This window comes from Manacus candei, unplaced genomic scaffold, assembly GCF_025592945.1.
Source record: "Manacus candei isolate 608988 ecotype Guabito, Panama unplaced genomic scaffold, ASM2559294v1 h1tg000015l, whole genome shotgun sequence".
Taxonomy (NCBI): domain Eukaryota; kingdom Metazoa; phylum Chordata; class Aves; order Passeriformes; family Pipridae; genus Manacus; species Manacus candei.
The window spans coordinates 8,801,680-8,818,932 of record NW_026138063.1 but is presented as its reverse complement, the minus strand read 5'-3'; the positions used below and the strand labels follow the sequence as shown (position 1 = coordinate 8,818,932).

The 17,253-nt window shown below is 42.5% G+C and overlaps 2 protein-coding genes and 3 non-coding genes across 8 annotated transcripts in view; 4 read left to right on the top strand and 1 right to left on the bottom strand.

Moving 5' to 3' along the window:
• LOC127468401 (uncharacterized) overlaps positions 1-9,676 on the bottom strand; it is a 132,932-nt gene extending 123,256 nt beyond the window's left edge. For 2 of the 4 annotated variants that reach the window (XR_007903554.1, XR_007903555.1), the window contains exons 1-3: positions 8,649-9,476; positions 2,003-2,096; positions 886-997 (exon numbers count right to left, since the gene is read on the bottom strand). Coding sequence is in view for 2 of the 4 variants with exons in the window: in XM_051781518.1 (XP_051637478.1) it covers positions 886-997; positions 2,003-2,096; positions 9,504-9,676 (379 nt within the window). In the remaining 2 variants the exon portion in view is untranslated. Of the gene's footprint in view, positions 1-885; positions 998-2,002; positions 2,097-8,648; positions 9,477-9,503 lie in introns of those variants that run through there. The other 2 variants (XM_051781518.1, XM_051781519.1) reach the window with 1 other exon arrangement.
• EIF4A2 (eukaryotic translation initiation factor 4A2) lies at positions 9,557-16,581 on the top strand. Its single transcript, XM_051781510.1, has 11 exons — positions 9,557-9,703; positions 10,533-10,578; positions 10,674-10,806; positions 11,063-11,202; positions 12,344-12,512; positions 12,677-12,786; positions 12,905-13,048; positions 13,447-13,584; positions 13,873-13,962; positions 14,204-14,283; positions 15,769-16,581. Exons 1-11 carry the CDS (start codon positions 9,675-9,677, stop codon positions 15,911-15,913), a joined length of 1,224 nt encoding a protein of 407 aa, XP_051637470.1. The 5' UTR covers positions 9,557-9,674; the 3' UTR covers positions 15,914-16,581.
• On the top strand, positions 10,913-10,984 carry LOC127468888 (small nucleolar RNA SNORD2). Its single transcript, XR_007903720.1, has one exon. It is a non-coding gene; the product is annotated as a small nucleolar RNA SNORD2 (small nucleolar RNA).
• Positions 13,094-13,273, top strand: LOC127468886 (small nucleolar RNA SNORA81). Its single transcript, XR_007903718.1, has one exon. It is a non-coding gene; the product is annotated as a small nucleolar RNA SNORA81 (small nucleolar RNA).
• Positions 13,668-13,795, top strand: LOC127468878 (small nucleolar RNA SNORA63). Its single transcript, XR_007903710.1, has one exon. It is a non-coding gene; the product is annotated as a small nucleolar RNA SNORA63 (small nucleolar RNA).
• Positions 16,582-17,253: the final 672 nt, after the last annotated feature.

The following is a 17,253-nucleotide window of genomic DNA, read 5'->3' as shown; positions in this document are numbered from 1 at the left end:
GGGCACGTGGGTTCAGCTGCCTCAGAAAGAGCCAAAAGGCTGAGAGAAGGAGCAGGTGAAGGACAGCAAAAATATATAACATGCTAGACAGATGTAGAAAGAGCAGCAGTAGCTTTTGCATGAGTGTTTCACATATAATTCTGCAATGATCTTGAAGAGTCTTAGACTACAAAGCTCACCCCATTAAAGAGATCCCACAGAAAGCATGTCTGATGTCAGTTCTGTAGTCAGTATTCTTGAGTACCTAATATTTATTTTTCATTTATTTATTATACATTTCCACTCAAAAGATATCTGCTTAGAAAACAGAAGATGAAAGATCATTGATAAAAGGCAGATAACACATTAATATACCCCAACAATCTTAGCACAAAAACCATAGTTTCACTTGCATTGTGAAAGGTTTCACAGCACTGCACAGCTGAATGCAACAACTGACATATTTTAATATATACAAACAGAATTCAATCGGCTCAATGTTATGCTGAATTTTTTACCACCACTTTTTCTTCTTATCTCTCTACTGAGTTTTTTCACAGATGTCTTTACCCAGGGTAACAACATTAATGCCAAAGTAGTATCAAAAAGCAGCTACCTTGAAGCAGCAGTGAGTATTTTCTAAACGAAAAAGTCACTCTTCTTCTCCCTCCTTTCATTGCAGTATTTCCTCCTGAAAGCATGGGAGTGTGCTTGCTTGCTCATCACTCCTGCTACCCTAAACAACTGAGAGAGCTTTGTTCTTCTGCACCAGCAGTTCTGCTCATGAACACTGACACTGAATTTCCTTTTTTAGACAGCAAGGACGCAGACTTTCTTCCTCTTCTCCCCCCCCTCTGCCTCGCCTCCCCTCCCCCTCCTACAGTCTTTGCTGTGCCCTCATCTTACCTTCAACAGCACAAGAAATCCATGCTGCAGTTTTTTCCTCGTTAGCAGCTCTATGGTAACAGCAGCTCTGAGGCAGCAGTCCTTCACAGTTCTCACTTCCCTCTGTTTCCTTCTGCATAAAGATGCACAGTCTGTTTGCCCAGGAAATTAGCCAAGACAATTCTGATGGGATGGAAATTAACAAACACAATTCCAAAATTATTTCAGAAAAAGTGTGCTCCCTGGGGTACAAAGTTGTATTCCCAGAAGAACTGAATATTAACAGTGCAAATGAATAATAATAAAGGAAATCAGAGAACTCTTTTTGTGTAATTAACTGTAAAATTATCTTTGTGATAACTACGCTTTCTTGAACACAAATGTGAAAAAAGAGAACTCTGAGCTTAAGATACACAAAATATTACATCCAAATGATGTCCTGAAACTAAAAGTATTTGCCATTGTTTGACTGAGTCTTTCTTTATTTGTTATTAACACATAAATTAAATCAGTGGTTTGTTTGTTAAACTCCTACTAAAATAAAAGCAGTAATGGCATACAAGGATTCATAGTCTTGTAACCCATGGAAAAGTACATATCAGAATACACTTAGAAATGGTAACACAAGCTACAGAGGGCAAAAAGCAAGCAAAGAAGAAATATCAGTAATTGGGTGGTTACTGAGTACTATAGTATCTGCCTGCTTAGAAATTAGGATTTTCCTGACTTTGCTACTTTTAAATTAATCAGAAGAATGAACTACAAATAAATGTTGAATATGACAGCAAATAAACAGCTCCTTAAGGCTCAAAAAGAATTATCAGAAACTCTTTAATTAAAGTAAAGTACCTAGGACAAGATAAAAGAACTTTGAATAGAGGCACATACATTTTATTTATTTATTTATTGCAAAAAACCTGTCAGTAAATTATAATCTAACCATTTTCATTATATGCATGAACTAAATGAATCAATATATTCCTGCAATTCAGCATGAACTCGCATTTCTGTCTCCTGCTGTGTAAAGAACAAAGGTTTCTGGCCACTGCCAATTGCTGTGACATGATGTGTTAAAGTGCATGTCCTGGAGTGGCACGAGCAATGCCACAACTCTTCTTATCTAAAGTAAAAGGATCACCTGCATCTTGTCCTGTCCATGCACTAGTCCATGTCCATGCTTGCTTGTGTTGGTGGATCCCAGGAAAACACAGGCAGCTGTTCCTGGGCACAACCTGAGAAGAAAAGAATGAATTCTCTACTATCCAGCACCTCAAATGTTCATTTTTGCCTCATCTGGCAGTATTCAGTCAGCATACAAAACAACATAGAATAGCATCCTGGGATGGGTTAAAGCACAAACAACTGGGGCTAAGGACTGGCCTACAGAGGCTTCACAGCACGAAATAGAAGCCCCAAACAACAGAGCAGGACAGTTACAATTAGCAGTTACAATTGGCACTTCAGCTTCATGAGCACACATTTCAACCCCAGCCATGACAAGAGCATGAATCCGTAACACTGTTAAAGAGAAAAGCCTCAGAAAAGTTATATTTTTCATCCCCAAAAGATCTCAGAAAGATTGAGAAAACAAACGAACAAAATTATTACAGAAGTCATAATGTTTATCTTGATTAAGTTTGTAAACTTTTCCCCACCCAGAGGTCACTGCTTTGCAGGCTGAAGCATAGCACACAAACCCATCAGTCCCAGCTTTAAGCAGTTTACAGTCTAAGAGATTCTTCAGAGAAAGACAATAATTTCCATTGTACAAACAGATGAAAGAAGGGCACAAAGCTGAAACTAATTATCTATACTTTCACAATAAACCAGTATCAGTAACAGAAACTGATTCTGAGCTATAGTTACCGGCAGAAATTAATAGTCTCAATTTTCTTATGAAAAGTAAATCTCAGTAGGAAACTTTCAATTTGTAGAAATTAAGATTTACCTTGAGGCAATACTTTTGACTACACAGCTCATTTTATTAATGACAAAGTATTTAACTTTATTTTTACCTGTTACATGCTGTAACAAAATATAAACTGTAAAATACTGTTTTGAAATTTAAAACGGTCTGATAGAGAAGGAGCAAGAGAATTCATTAACAGACAAGGCTGGATATGGACACAGAAAGAGCTTCTGTTAAAGAACAATGAAGTAATTTGTGTGATATCTCACTCTTGCTGCTTAGGGATGTGCACGTTTCAAATGTCCTGACAATAAAGGCCTGTAAGACACTCACAGGGCAGTTCTCTGTGCAACACTGTATCAGTTGATAAATCCCTGCCATTTGTTGTCACCAGTCTGAGATGGGCCCTCACAACTCACAGCTCTGCACAACACAGTGTGTTTGTCCTGATGTCCAGAAGTGTCCTTTGGGTGGGGAAGGACAGAGTGGCTGGCTCTCATCAGTCAGGACACAGAGCATCTATCAAGGTTCACGTATCTACAGCATACATAAGAGATTACTGCTTTTTGACCACAAACTGGTCCTGTGAATTTACCCCTGTAAAAATCAAAGTCCTGCTTGGCCTTTTTGGTGTTTTCATCTTGGGCTTGGTGCACGTGCATTCCTTCCTCCTACTAAGGACATAACACTCAACTTTTTTGTCAATGAGGAAAGGTACTCAGATTAAATAGAGAGTACAGGTCTGCCTGCAGTGGCTATTCCAAAAATTAAACAACTGGAATCATCAATTAAAAACCTCAAGCAATGTCAATGGATTCCAAATTTGAGTAATCATGAGAATAAACAATGTGCACAGATGGTTAACCAACAGCAAAAGGAAAAATATTTTCTTCAAAATAATGCACAGGCTCATACCTTTCTCTCAGAATTTGAAAACAATATTCTTTGCAGACTGCCTCACAGAAATATGTGACATGCACTATTTCATGGTAGTGCAGAAGACCTCCAGTAGACTTAAAAATAAATGTAACCACTACTGTGTCAGGATGTTATCAGCAGCTGCCACCTGGTTCATCTCTCAGCTTTTCTTTACTGTTGCAATAGGAAGAACAAACTCTATCCTGAAAGTACCTGTAACTTCTACCAAAGATTTCTAGGCCTCCTACCATTACTGACCCCCATGTTTCAATCACTTGCCCACAGGTAACCTCTGAGGCAAATACCATCACCCCACTTCGCAGAGGAGAAAACTCAAGAGCAAAAAGAGCTCTCATTACAAGAAGAGTCAATGGCAAGTCTCTAATAAATGTAATCTGTTCAATTTTAGTGTTAAAATTACATGTCTGTGGTCACACTGGGAGTCCTTAACACAACAAAGAACAGAGCTAAGCTGACTTCATGTCCTGGACCCGACTACAAGCCTTGAAAACTACAATAAAGGATCTAATTGCTCAATCAAGGAGAATATTCAAGACCTAAAACTGTAATTATTGAGTTTTATAGCATGCAGAGGACTGAATGACTACAAAAATCATAGAAAGAAAAGTGTGTTTCTGTTTCAAGTATTTCGGTTAAGATTTTATTGTGCCAACATTTTTCTTATTACCAGAATCGTTACTAAAATTACAAGACCACCACAAGTGATCCCATATGATAGTTTTCTTACTTTATACTCCTTTAAAGAATTAACAGTAATTTATATGCTTCCTCTAAGAAATTAAATACTGATTTTCTAAAATTAACCCTAGTTTTTTATTAGAAGCCCAGTGTAATGCTAACTAAAGTAAAAGGGAAGTTTTTCACAAATTCAAAGGCCATTGAATGAAACTATATATACCTACTATAAAAACAAGTAGTATTTCACTTCCCTTAGTTCTTAAGATTTTTTTACCCTCTGAGACAGAGCTGAGAATCCTGGGTTCCTCTGAGGGCCCAGAACACTTCTGCCACTTCCTTTCAGCAGCAGTTTACTAAAACTTTCCCACTGCATAAACCAGAGAACTCCATTATTTCAGAATAAGAAATATGTAACAGATAACTTCAAACCTCTGAATGCAGGAAGGTCACTGCGAGTCTGAATTTAAGCTCCAAACTCTAAGAGGAGATGAATTAATGGATGAATAACCGGAAAGATTAAATTCACACAACTTTGCTCTTTCTTTTTAAAAAATTAGTCTTAAACAGTTTAACAGATTAATATCATCAAGGAAAAAATCTAACTGGGAATGGGAGAACTTAGGCTAAGAATCAAAACTACAAAAAACTGAAGCAGGAACACTCCTTAGAGACTTGTGCTCCAAGCAGCTAGGAAGGACAAGCCACAAACCACCGTGCATACATTTCAGACAAGTGAGTCAGCTGGCCAGCAAAAGGGCCTGTCCACCCCACATCCTCTACACAAGCCTGAATATCATGAACAGACTGAGCATGTGAGACAATTAAATCAACTAAAGCAGCTTAAATCCCACTGTCTGTCTATAGTGCTTGGCACCTAAGGAATTTAAGCATATTTGAAAACGTTCCTTATTGACCTACTGCACAACTATTCAGTGAGACAGAACTTGGACTGGGAGAGGAAATTCTGTGTCTGAATGTACTTTTAATTCACTCAACAGGGACATCATTGAGATTTCACAACACAAATTTGACCACAGTTCTAAAGCATAGAAATATCGGTCAAAGCGTAACAAAGTTGTAAATTAATTTTAAAAAAGGATGACAAAGCAAATGTAGCAGCCCAACATACTAAAGTCATCATAATGTGGATTTCAGATTACATGAGAGACTACAGAATACAAAGCCAGCGTTCTCAGTTCATTAAAAACATTGCATCTTATAAAATCCTATTGTTTAGTTTGTTTAAATTGTAATTTCAGTGGAATGACAAAAAATGCATAAGTTAGCATTAATGAAACCCTGACTACTTTTAAATAACAAGCATGGGACTCCTGGAATTTGGACTTTCTTTCTCCCCTGGAGGCTTTCCAGAATCTTTCCTATCCACTCCTACATCTGAGGAAGAGTGCTTTTGTTTAGGCAGGATCCTTTGGGACTGATGAACTGAAAAACATGACTTCTTGCTAACAACACCCTAACAAATCATCTTGATCCTTGACACGACCTACTGGGAGCGAGCTCTGTCTGTTTACCATTACTTTCTTCGCCCTGCTAGTCATGACAATCAAATAACACACAGGCCCCACTCCCGCACCAGACTTGCAAATGCAGGAGAGGAACTCAGGGATCTTCCAGGTTTCCTGTGAAGTACGTGACAGTTTCATAGCAAATTCAAATCGTGCTATGAAATTTCTAAAAGGAGATTTCTGAGATTTCCTAATGCAAACTGCACCACAGCCTTTGCCAGAATATTGGTGAGCAGGGATTACTCAACTGGAGCTCAGTTTCAGGAGGTGTCAGCTCCTACTGCTTTCTTTAGATACATCATTCCTTACTTCAATCTGCATGAGTAATGACTGGAAACCCAGCTGCTAAACCAGCTAGTCCATCTGTTACCCCCTGTTAATAAATGTATAATTATGTTCACTCTCACTAAAGAGCTCATGATTCACTGGGATTGTCTTTTTGGGAAACATCTACTGAAGTGTATTAGGTGCACATATGTATGTGGCTGTGGATCCTATCTTTAGCACACAGACATTATTTAGGGTCTTCTTGGTATCTCTTCTGCTTGATGAAAACATGAACCTGATCCTGGAGGAGCAAGTTTTCAGTTGAGGCTGCTCTAGAAAGCTAAATCACCTCTAAAGCCAGGGGACCATAAGAAATCTCAGTGTAATTCCAAGATTTTTGTCAGTGACAAAATCTGACCTTTCAGTACCTCCTCACTGTGATGCTTCTTGTTCAAAACACAAATAATTCCAGGCAGAGTATGGCTGATACTGGCCTAAAAATACACAAGTTAGATATGAAATCACATGACATGGCTGCTTGCCCTACTGTAACCAAAGAGACATTTCTCAAACACTGTACAAAGGTTTAAAAGGGTGTAAAATGTCAAAATTTTTTCCTCTAGTACAGTTAGGGGTCACAGCTAGGATAACAATACTGGATTTCTGCTATCTTGTTTCACAAAAAGAAAGGACTGATTCTGCATTTCCAACCATTTGCTTATCCAAAGTTAATGAAACAAAATTTCTTTCCTCTTTTCATTTGGTGAAACAAGTCAATGATTTCCACTGCAGGAAACATTGGGTTCTGTTCCTCATAGGCCTTGGTGTGAAACATCCATATGAATAAATCTCTTTTACGTGGGAACTGATGATTTGGTTCTTAAATCATAATTTCATTGTTCCAGTCATACAACACTCAAAGCAAAAAGAGAGTATCTGCCAAGGGGCCACCAGATCAAGGACTGTCACTACATTAAAACAACCATGAACCAGAGCAAATAATGAGGCCAAATAATTCAATTCATCAAACTCTGCCACGACCACGTGACAGGAGATGCCAATAAACTCAACAGGCTTTTCTTTACACTCAAGCATCAGGTAAATCAGAGATGAACAAAGTCTTCAGAGACACAGAAGTCTCAAGCTCCTCTACAAAGGTTGGTGGTCAAGAGCTGTGGGGGGCAGGCAACACTGCTTGGCTACGGAGCTGCCTAATTCCAAGAAATCTTGGCATCTGACTGAGAGACTCTCCATTATTTTAGACAGTAAATAACAATATAAATTTATAAAATTGTCCCTTGATTGAAGTTAACAGTCAAAAAATCATTTTCTGAGTTGATTTTTTTTAACAGGATGAAGTTTGGTCAAGCAGAATAAAACAAGACTTCCAGGAAGCCAGAGCTAGGGAACAGTTTCTCCTTAAAGAAAGCCAGGAAAGCCTTGTCAGTTAAAAACTGTTGTCAAAACTGAATTCTCAAAGTGATCTGATAAATGGATAATCTGAAATTACACAAATTTCTTTATAGGAAAAGATAAAGTAGATACTTGTTTCTGAGATGTCATTTCAAGTCTGTGAAGAATGATCTTACCTTCCTGAAACTCCCTCAGGTCCCAAAATCTTTTCCACTCAGGTTTGCAAATACTCTAAGACTTAAATGCAATACTTAAATAAATATATATATATATATTCAACAGCTTTCTTAATAAATATTCAAGATCCCTAACAAATATTCAGCAGTTTTATTTCTCCATTTAGACTCAAAGTCATCTTAGTGGGAAATCTAACCACGCCAGCCACGCATTCATGTTCTTTCTTCAGTCCATCCTGTTTCTTTTACAACCAGAGGTTTATGAGTCCACATAAACTGTCATTATTTATTTCAAAAGCCTCTGGCTATTGTTGAATAGCTGTCTGAACTGCAAACACAAGATATTCTCAATATTTTCTACCCAGCATGGGTGAAACAAAACTTGAGACCGTTAGAGTGGGTCACAAGTGGAGTTGCATTTATATAATTTTGCTGGGATATTGGAAAATGCTGCATTATTTCTACAGATAATATTGCCCTAGCAGATGTTACCACAGGAAGATTAAATGTATATATAGTCTTTGCAAGATTCCCTTTATGGATATTCTAGATGGTTCTACACAATTTACAATATTCTAGACAAGTAAAGGGTCGAGAATTTCAAGCACTGCCTTCATTTGTTCATATATAATCACTATGGAAACAGGTTTGAGAAGTGACACATATAAGCCCATTAAAGTTGGCAAAAAAATATTACTTACAATTTACATTATTTGCCCACGTATTAAATACTGATGAAGATTATTGTGAAACCTGAGAAGAGCATTATAATGATCAATATTCTTTTCTACCACAGTGTGAAAGCATTGGGCACGATCATTGAATCGGTTTGCACAGTAACATTTCGTTTACTGCTTTAAATTGAACTGCACTAACCTTTAAATCAGTCTTGACAGGCTTTTTTTGTGAACGTCGCTGTACTGCGACCTGCAGTGTATCACAGCACTGCGCTTTCGGCAGCGCCCCAAGGACCACCCAGCCCGCCTCCTAGAAATACTCCCCAATACTCCTTCATCCCTTCCAGGAATGATGCACCCTGAGCGCCCCGGGACAAGCCTGCACGATTCAGCCCCGGGCCCGCGGGCCTGCACCGCCGGGTCCGAGCGGGGCGGGGGTGAGGGGAGCCCTCACAGGCGCCTCCATCTTCCCCCCATCACCTCACGGCCCCTCCGTGCGCTCCCAGCACTGGCCCCTCACGACAAATCCGGCCCCGGCCGCAGGAGCGCGGGGGGAGCGCCCGGGTTGTGTTTCGCCTGTCAGGGAGGAGGGGGCGGCGGGAGCCATTTCTGTGAGTGGGGCGAACCCGCGCCCCTGGAGCGCGGCCGCCTCCCCCCGTCCTAGGACGTTGCTCTTTTCACTCCTCTGTCATCCCCTTACTCTGGGGCTTTAAAAAGAAACAGACACGGCGGGGAAAATATAGCCCTGAAAAGGCGCCGCTGTGCCGGCCCAGCCGCTGCCGCAGGGCCGGCCGGTGCCCCTCACCCGGCCAGGCCCGGCCACCATTTCCCCTTCCCGCCCCGCGCTGCAGCAGGGCCGGGCCGGGAAACCCCGTGCACGCGGTGAGGGGGGCAGGGAGGGAGGAAGGAGTGAGCCGTCGTCACGCACTCAATGGTGCAATATCCTTCCGCGCTCCGAGAGAAAAAGAAGTTCCATGCTCGCCGTGACCTATTGGCCCCGAGCGGCTCAGGCACGACCTTCGGAGTAACCCAAACGGTTGCGTGACGGGAATACCTTGGGAAAGGGGGCTCATTCCGGGGGGATTCGTGCTTTTTCGCCAGTGGCATGCGGTGTATATCCATGCGCAGAGCGGAGCGCAACGAGTCCGGCGGCGGGGCGGGTATATAAGGCGGGCGCCGGGGAGCGCTTGCCTTTTCAGTTGAGGACAGAACTGGTGATCGGAACATGTCAGGGGGCTCCGCGGATTATAGCAGGTATGGCGGGGGGGCCCAGGCCCTTTCCTCCTTCGGGGGCTCCGTGGGTCGTGCGGAGGCGGCCGGGTAGAGGCGAAGGGGGGTGGATGTGGGCGCTGGGGCGCGCTGAGGGGAGGCCGGCGCTGCGGTCTCTCAGCCCTGCGCCGCGGCCCCTCCCGTTCTAGACGTTTCTGTCCCGGCGCTTCCCTTGCTCGCGACTCAGCGGCGGGTTAGCTCTATTTCTCCAGGCTCGCTTTTCCTTACTGTTTTTTTTTTTTAGCCATCCCCTTGCGCCTGAATACAGATTTTTTTTTTTTAAATTTAAACCGTAGACAACTGAGTCGCGGCTGAAATGTTTTAACGCCTCCACGAGGATTATTTTCGTTTGGTATTCTGCTCCTCCCCCCGCGCCGATGGTTCGCCCCAGGTTGTGGGGCCGCGCTGGGGGCACGACCATTGTGTTTTGGGGGGGCCCCCCCGGGCCATCGCCCGGCGCCGTCCGCCCGCAGCGCCCGGTTTGCGCAATCCCAGGGGTGGAGCTCTCGCGAGAGTTCCCCGGCGGGGCGGGGCGGGGGGATCCGCAGCGGCGCCGGGAGCGCGCCCGCCCCTTCACCCCCCTTCTGCCGCGGGAGCGCGCGCCCATTCCCCGCCGCGTCGGGACCCGGCCCCGGGAGCTGGGAACGCCCGAGCCGGGGTGGGGGAAGGGGGGTAGGAGTTTGCCCCTTGGCAAAATCCCAGAGCACCTGCTGGAATGATCCGTCACGCGTCCCGCGGCGCTGGCAGCCGAGGTGCCGGCGCGCTCCCGGGCGCTGGTGGTTCTGTAGTAACATCGTGTTCTGTTCATTGGCAGAGACCATGGCGGCCCAGAGGGAATGGAGCCCGATGGTGTCATCGAGGTGAGCACCTGTGAACCGACCTGAGAATTTAGTCGCTGGTGAAGATGGGTATTGTGTTTAATATTTTCCTTTTTTTTTTTTTTTTTCCATTACAGAGCAATTGGAATGAGATTGTTGACAATTTTGATGATATGAATTTAAAAGAATCCCTTCTAAGGGGCATTTATGCTTATGGTTTCGAGAAGCCTTCAGCTATTCAGCAGAGAGCTATCATTCCATGCATTAAAGGTATGTAGGCAATTCGTTGATTATCAACATGGAATATTTAGAAAAGCATTGTAAAATGCATACATTGCTTTATTAGTGTGCAGTGATACTTATCTTCAATCTTAAAAAGTGATATGATGGTACACCATCTTTCGGGACTGACCTGAAATGGAGAGAACTTTTATAGTACTGATCACTTGATTCAAAGGGAATTAAATAAAACTAAAAACCATGAATGACCTCTGGGAGCAGTAAATGTGTATCCTACTTTTTTTAGGGTATGATGTGATTGCTCAAGCTCAGTCAGGTACTGGCAAGACAGCCACATTTGCTATTTCCATCCTGCAGCAGTTGGAGATTGATCTCAAGGAGTCCCAGGCACTAGTACTGGCCCCTACCAGAGAACTGGCTCAACAGGTATTGATAGTGTAGTTTAAAAAAAATAAATGCTTGTGTGTTGCATAGGTTTCAGGTTTCACAACTGTGAGACAACAAATAGACTTCTCAAGGGGCTGTAATTAATATCCATTCAGAACCCCTTTTGTGTGAAGTAATGGGGGATACAAGCTGGCTTCTGTCCCACAGGTTCTCTGCCTGCTTGAAAAGCTGAGTCGATGCCCATGGAGGGTGTGCTGGGGCAAAGGTACAGAAGCCACCTTCTGTGCTGGATGTGGTTAAGGTGTGGCAGCATCTCTAGCAGAAAACCAGCTTGAAAGCACAGTGTTCTGAGTGGAAACAAAATTTACTGGTTTTGGAAGCTATTTGAACCTGAGTGCAGTTGTGCAACATGAAAACTGCAGTGCACATGTGGTCACTTAGATTTTTATTTTTTTTTTTAATGTCTTTGTTTGTTTTCTTGACAACGTAATTGCATGTCTGCTTAACCTTCCAGGCTTGGTATTTTGTAAAGCTAAGTGAATGTCTCTTCACAAAACTTACAGAATACTTAAATTTTTAGGGTGAGAGTACTTGTAATGTGGGGTCTTGAAATGTTAAACCCAACTTGAAATAGAAAACATCATTTTCAAGTAGAATATACTAAAATGCCAGTGCTCTAGTGACAGTTCTTCAAAGTAAAGCTGAACATAACTAAATCAGACAGAAAAGAGTCTAAAAATTTGGTGAACAAGAGCCTCTGATCAGAAGGTTAAGCCTTTGTTCTATTCTGAAGCCATTGGTGAGGTGGGAGTTGTTTTGAAGCCTGTGGTGCACTTGCAAACAGCTCACAGAATAGTACAAGTGCTTAATGCAGGCCTGAGCAGCTGAGAGCTTGGGCTCACTTTGGGAGGCCCTGCCTTCAGCTTAGTAATTGATTCATGGTAGTCACTCTTCTAGCAAGTTCAAGTAGTAAGGACAAAAATGTAACTTAAAGTGCCTCTCTGACTTAAGGTTAATGGTAAATAATGTGCAGTTAGGCAAAGGCATTTTAACAACAGTCTCTTCTAAGAGCTGTGTAGTCTTTGTTTGCTGTCCTGGTTTCCAAAGTCCATAAATGCCAGTGATGATGGGCCTTAATCTTTACTGTACCAGGAACTACTAATGGAAGGTTCTATTTTAGATTCAGAAGGTAATCCTGGCCCTTGGAGACTACATGGGAGCAACATGCCATGCTTGTATTGGTGGCACAAATGTGCGCAATGAAATGCAGAAGCTCCAGGCTGAGGCTCCGCATATCGTGGTCGGAACTCCAGGGCGTGTGTTTGACATGTTAAACAGGCGCTACCTTTGTAAGTATGAACTCAGTCGTGCTCTTAAAGAAATTCCCAGCATAAATCTCATACCCAGTAAGAGCTTTTGCTGGAAAGTGTAGTACTAAAGGAGAGTGATATTCAGAAAGGACTTGGTGTGTTTCTGAAACCTCATGAGATGCTACTTTGTTTTTTTCCAATAGCGCCTAAATGGATCAAAATGTTTGTTCTGGATGAAGCTGATGAAATGTTGAGCCGTGGATTTAAGGATCAAATTTATGAGATCTTTCAAAAACTTAGCACAAACATCCAGGTAAAAAGCTTTTACATGGTTGAATTGATGGATGCAGATTTGATTACAGTGTGGCTGAGAACTGAATTGTAGACATTGGTGTCCTGGCTATGTGCTAACACAGAGTAATGTGTTCCAGGTTGTGCTGCTGTCAGCTACAATGCCAATGGATGTGTTGGAAGTGACCAAAAAGTTCATGAGAGATCCCATCCGTATCTTAGTAAAGAAGGAAGAACTGACCCTGGAGGGTATCAAGCAGTTCTACATTAATGTTGAGAGAGAGGTTGGTATCAGCTGTACTTGCTCTGACCGGACAGCTTAATCTCTTACCTTCTTGTTAAAGCACTGTACTAAAATTGCAGGAATCAAGGCTGAGCTTTGGTTTCTGCAATAATGCTAGTAGAGTACATGCAAGAAGAAGAAAAATTCAGCACTGGATCGAAAAGACTAGGGTGGACCTCTTTCTTAATGTCCAGTGTCCTGTGTCTTAAGATTTGGTGCAACAGTTGATGCAAAAATATGACTTAGTCTCTTTGTTCCAACTTTCCAGATCATACTAAATACTGTGTGTGAGAGGATGCTTCATTAGTTGTTATTGGAGTTTTATTCCTTGTTTGGGGCTCTTATGTATGAGCTGTCCACGGCATGGTGCATTTCCTTATCTTCCTTGTTTCTTTTCAGGAATGGAAGCTGGATACTCTCTGTGATCTGTATGAGACACTGACCATTACACAGGCTGTTATTTTCCTGAATACAAGGAGAAAAGTAGACTGGCTTACAGAGAAAATGCATGCCAGGGACTTCACAGTCTCAGCTCTGGTAGGAATTGATACTTCCACATCACTTCTGAAATGTCCTGTATGTACTGGGAAAGAAATGGTAATGAGGGGTATTGGAATGAGAAGCAGGAAAGTTATAATATAGCTGTGCAGTGCTGTATTATCGTTCCCCCTGCTTAAAGTAAAGTGCTTCCTTTCTATCCCTACCTGCTTCGTTCCCACGGCAGGTAGGGACGCTGGGTTTCACACATATGGCTGTTTCTTAGAGGATGTTCCAGTCTGGAGCATTGGAACTGTACTAACTGCAACTGTTCTTTAAATTCTCCAGCATGGTGACATGGACCAGAAGGAACGAGATGTTATCATGAGAGAGTTTAGATCAGGGTCAAGCCGTGTCCTGATCACCACTGACTTGCTGGTGAGTGTTACCTTACACTGAACATGTTCCTGTTATAACCTGGTGCCAAAAGCTTCGTAAGTCAGTGATGGCTCTTGTAGCCTGAACTGTTGAGAGCCTTTTGGAAGAGCAAAGACCACGACTCCACTATGGACTGCACAGTTGTAGTTCATAACTAACAATGTGGCTGACAAAAAAACCAGGAGAGATAAATTTTTAAGAAGCCTGTGACTTACATTAATGGCTCTGTGTCACTTTCCAGGCTCGTGGCATTGATGTGCAGCAAGTGTCTCTGGTTATCAATTATGACCTGCCGACCAATCGTGAGAACTACATTCACAGGTCAGTGGCTCTGCCCACCAGTTTGTGTGCTCTGCTGAATGTCACAGCAAAGGCACAGACCCTCACCTGTTCTTCCTTGTAGTCCTTGTCAAAACCAGGAGGTGTTACTCATCCATGCATACAGTAACTGCTCAAAAGCCAGCAGGAAATAAAGCCAGTTGTGGACGGGCTTTAGAAAAGCCCTGCATTTGCACAGCTGTGATTCTGAAAAAAGGGAGGAGCAGGACTTTGGACAATAAAACAAAGCAGTGGGAAAACTTAGATGTTTAGGAAGTTTGGTAATGGCTGATCATTCTTGAAGATGTGGGGAAAATGCCAGCTACTGAACTGCCTTGTGTCACATAGGCTGCGATGAGTGATGGCAAAGCCATTACTGGCACATCATTGACAGCAGCATCAGCTTAATTTGGGGTCCTGGCTGGTCTTGAGTTTGCTCTCAGGGACCAGACAGACCTTGCTACTCAAGTACTTGCTACTTGCAAGCGAGTTGTATAGGGCTGCCTTCACTTGTGGAGGTCCAGCTGTGTTCCTGTTGTGTGTGCCATGTTTGCTCTTGGTGGCTCCTCAGTGGGATTCTTTCCTCTGTGGTGTGTCTTCTGGTAGCAGTTTGTTCCCCTAGGTTTAGTTAACTGCTTCTAGTGACTGTCCCTAAATTAAGTAAACTGTGCTTTGTTACTTGATGTAAAAAAATACAGGAGTCGATAGCAGCAGTTGATGACACAAGATGGTGCTCAGAACCGACGTTGACGTAATTTAGGACGTGGATTCGTAAGCGGCACAGTTTGAATAAAGAGCGAGTTGGTATTTATTTATTTCTTTTGTCATGATTATCCCCTAAGTTTTGTGAGCCGTTTCTGTGTGTTAAGCTCTCGCTGGCAAGGTGCTCTACTGTGCAGTGTGTAGGAAGGTAGAGCTCATGATGGTGGGTGTAACTAAACAGTACTCACTGATGTGTTAGTGACCAATGTGGGCTTACACAAAAATGTTGGACTTCAATTTTGCTTTTTAAAAAAACAACAAATCCTAAGTTTTCCCACTGGAAAAAGGTTGAACTAAACTTCTGAAGTTCAGTGTGCTGTTCTATATGTTACTGGATGTAACTGGATTTAGTAACAGTCTGATTGTTCAACAACGGCCTGTCTTCTGTGTGCCCTGTGCTTGGGATTGGATGCATGAGGGGTGGCTGTGCAGTTGAACAGAGGGGCAAGAGACTGACCCAGGACATTAAATAAAGATCTTACTTTACAGCCTAAGAGTAACTGTGTCTGCCCTGCTGCCATTATGGGATGGACCTTCTGCTATGCTGCTGGCAGCAACTGCTGGTTTTTCCTGACCAGAGGTGACTTTGGTGGCAGCTGGTCCTGTAAAGGCAGCCTAGGCTGGCCAGTGGCAGATAAGAGCAGCAGTTTGTGAGTGGCTCTTGCAGACATGTAAAGCAGGTTGGAGTGGTTAACTTGCATGTAAATGTGCTTTCTTTTTGTGCAGAATTGGTCGGGGTGGCCGGTTTGGCAGAAAAGGTGTGGCTATCAATTTTGTCACTGAAGAGGACAAGCGGATCCTGCGAGACATTGAGACTTTCTACAATACTACAGTGGAGGAGATGCCGATGAATGTGGCTGATCTCATTTAGTCCCCGGGATGAGGTGGTTGTGAATCCAGTGCTCGCTGTTGCTGAATAGGCGATTCACAACGCGCATTGTGCTTCTTTCTTTGGGGATATATTGAATCTTGTCTCAATGCTCATTACGGATCAGAAATACAGATTTTTGATAAGAGAAGCGACTTTGTGTCGTGAGCTCTTGTGGGGAAAGCCATTGGCTTTGTCCACTTTAGGGTTAGACTGTTGGGGTTGGGTGGAAAGTCATGGGGTCTGTAAATTTTTTCTTTATTAGAAATTTATTTCCTAGTTCCATAGAAGTGGTTGTATTAGATGTTCTTTATCATTTAATAATTTACTTATGGACTAAAAGATATAAGTGCTGTATAAAGTCAGCCAATTATGTTAAACTAGCCTACCTTCCTTTATTGTATGTACTTACACCTCAGATTAAATTGGAAAGGCCTTTCAAAATCTCTAAACTTTTATAAGAGCATTAAAATGCATTTTTGTTTCATATGTATTTATTCAATAAAGTATTTAATTAGTGGTAAGTGTGATTTGGACCCTGTTGCTAAGCCCCAGCAAGCAAGCAATCATACTATTGTCTTAGTTAGGGTTAAACCCAGTAAAATTTGCCATATTGCACATGTCTTAATGAAGTTTGAATGTTCAATAAAATACTTCTATATTCACTTAAACTGTAAATAGTTGCTTCTTGGGTAGAGGGGTCTCACTTAGAAGGGTGCCAGCAGCCTGGGCTGTCTCAGGGTGGGAGCTGAAGGTGACAGGGCCCAGCAGGCAGCTTTGTCATTAATTTGCAGGGGTGTTTCTGGACTAGTACTGGGTGAGATCCAAGTGCCAGAGGCTGTCCCTGTGTGACACAGCCCAGGGGTGCTGGACAAGTGTCCTTGACACTGAAACACCCTTTCATCAGTGTAGAAAATGGCTCCCTTTAATAATCAGTGCTGGTTGATAAAACTGCACTGCAGCATTTTAGCTTCGTTCCTGTACAAAGGCTTTTTTTAACTGCATTCAGGAAGGTGGAACAGGTGTTCAAAGCATCTCTGAAAGGAAATGTCCCAAAGCTGCTTGACCACCACAGAGCTGTGTTCATCCAGGTCACAGCTTGAAAACGGGGTTTGTGAGCAAGAACAGAGTAATGCTCAAGCAGTTTAAGTAACATCTTTTGAATGTGACCTGCCCTTCAGATTTTTTCTTATGTAGCTTGAGTGAAGTAAAAGTTGCAACATGATTACTAGAAAACTATTTTTGCAACATTTAATACTAAAGCATCAGATACAAGATAAGAGGTGACATGGAATCTGTTCCTTCAGGAGCTGAGTTCAGTCTGAAGCCAAGGTCAATAGGGA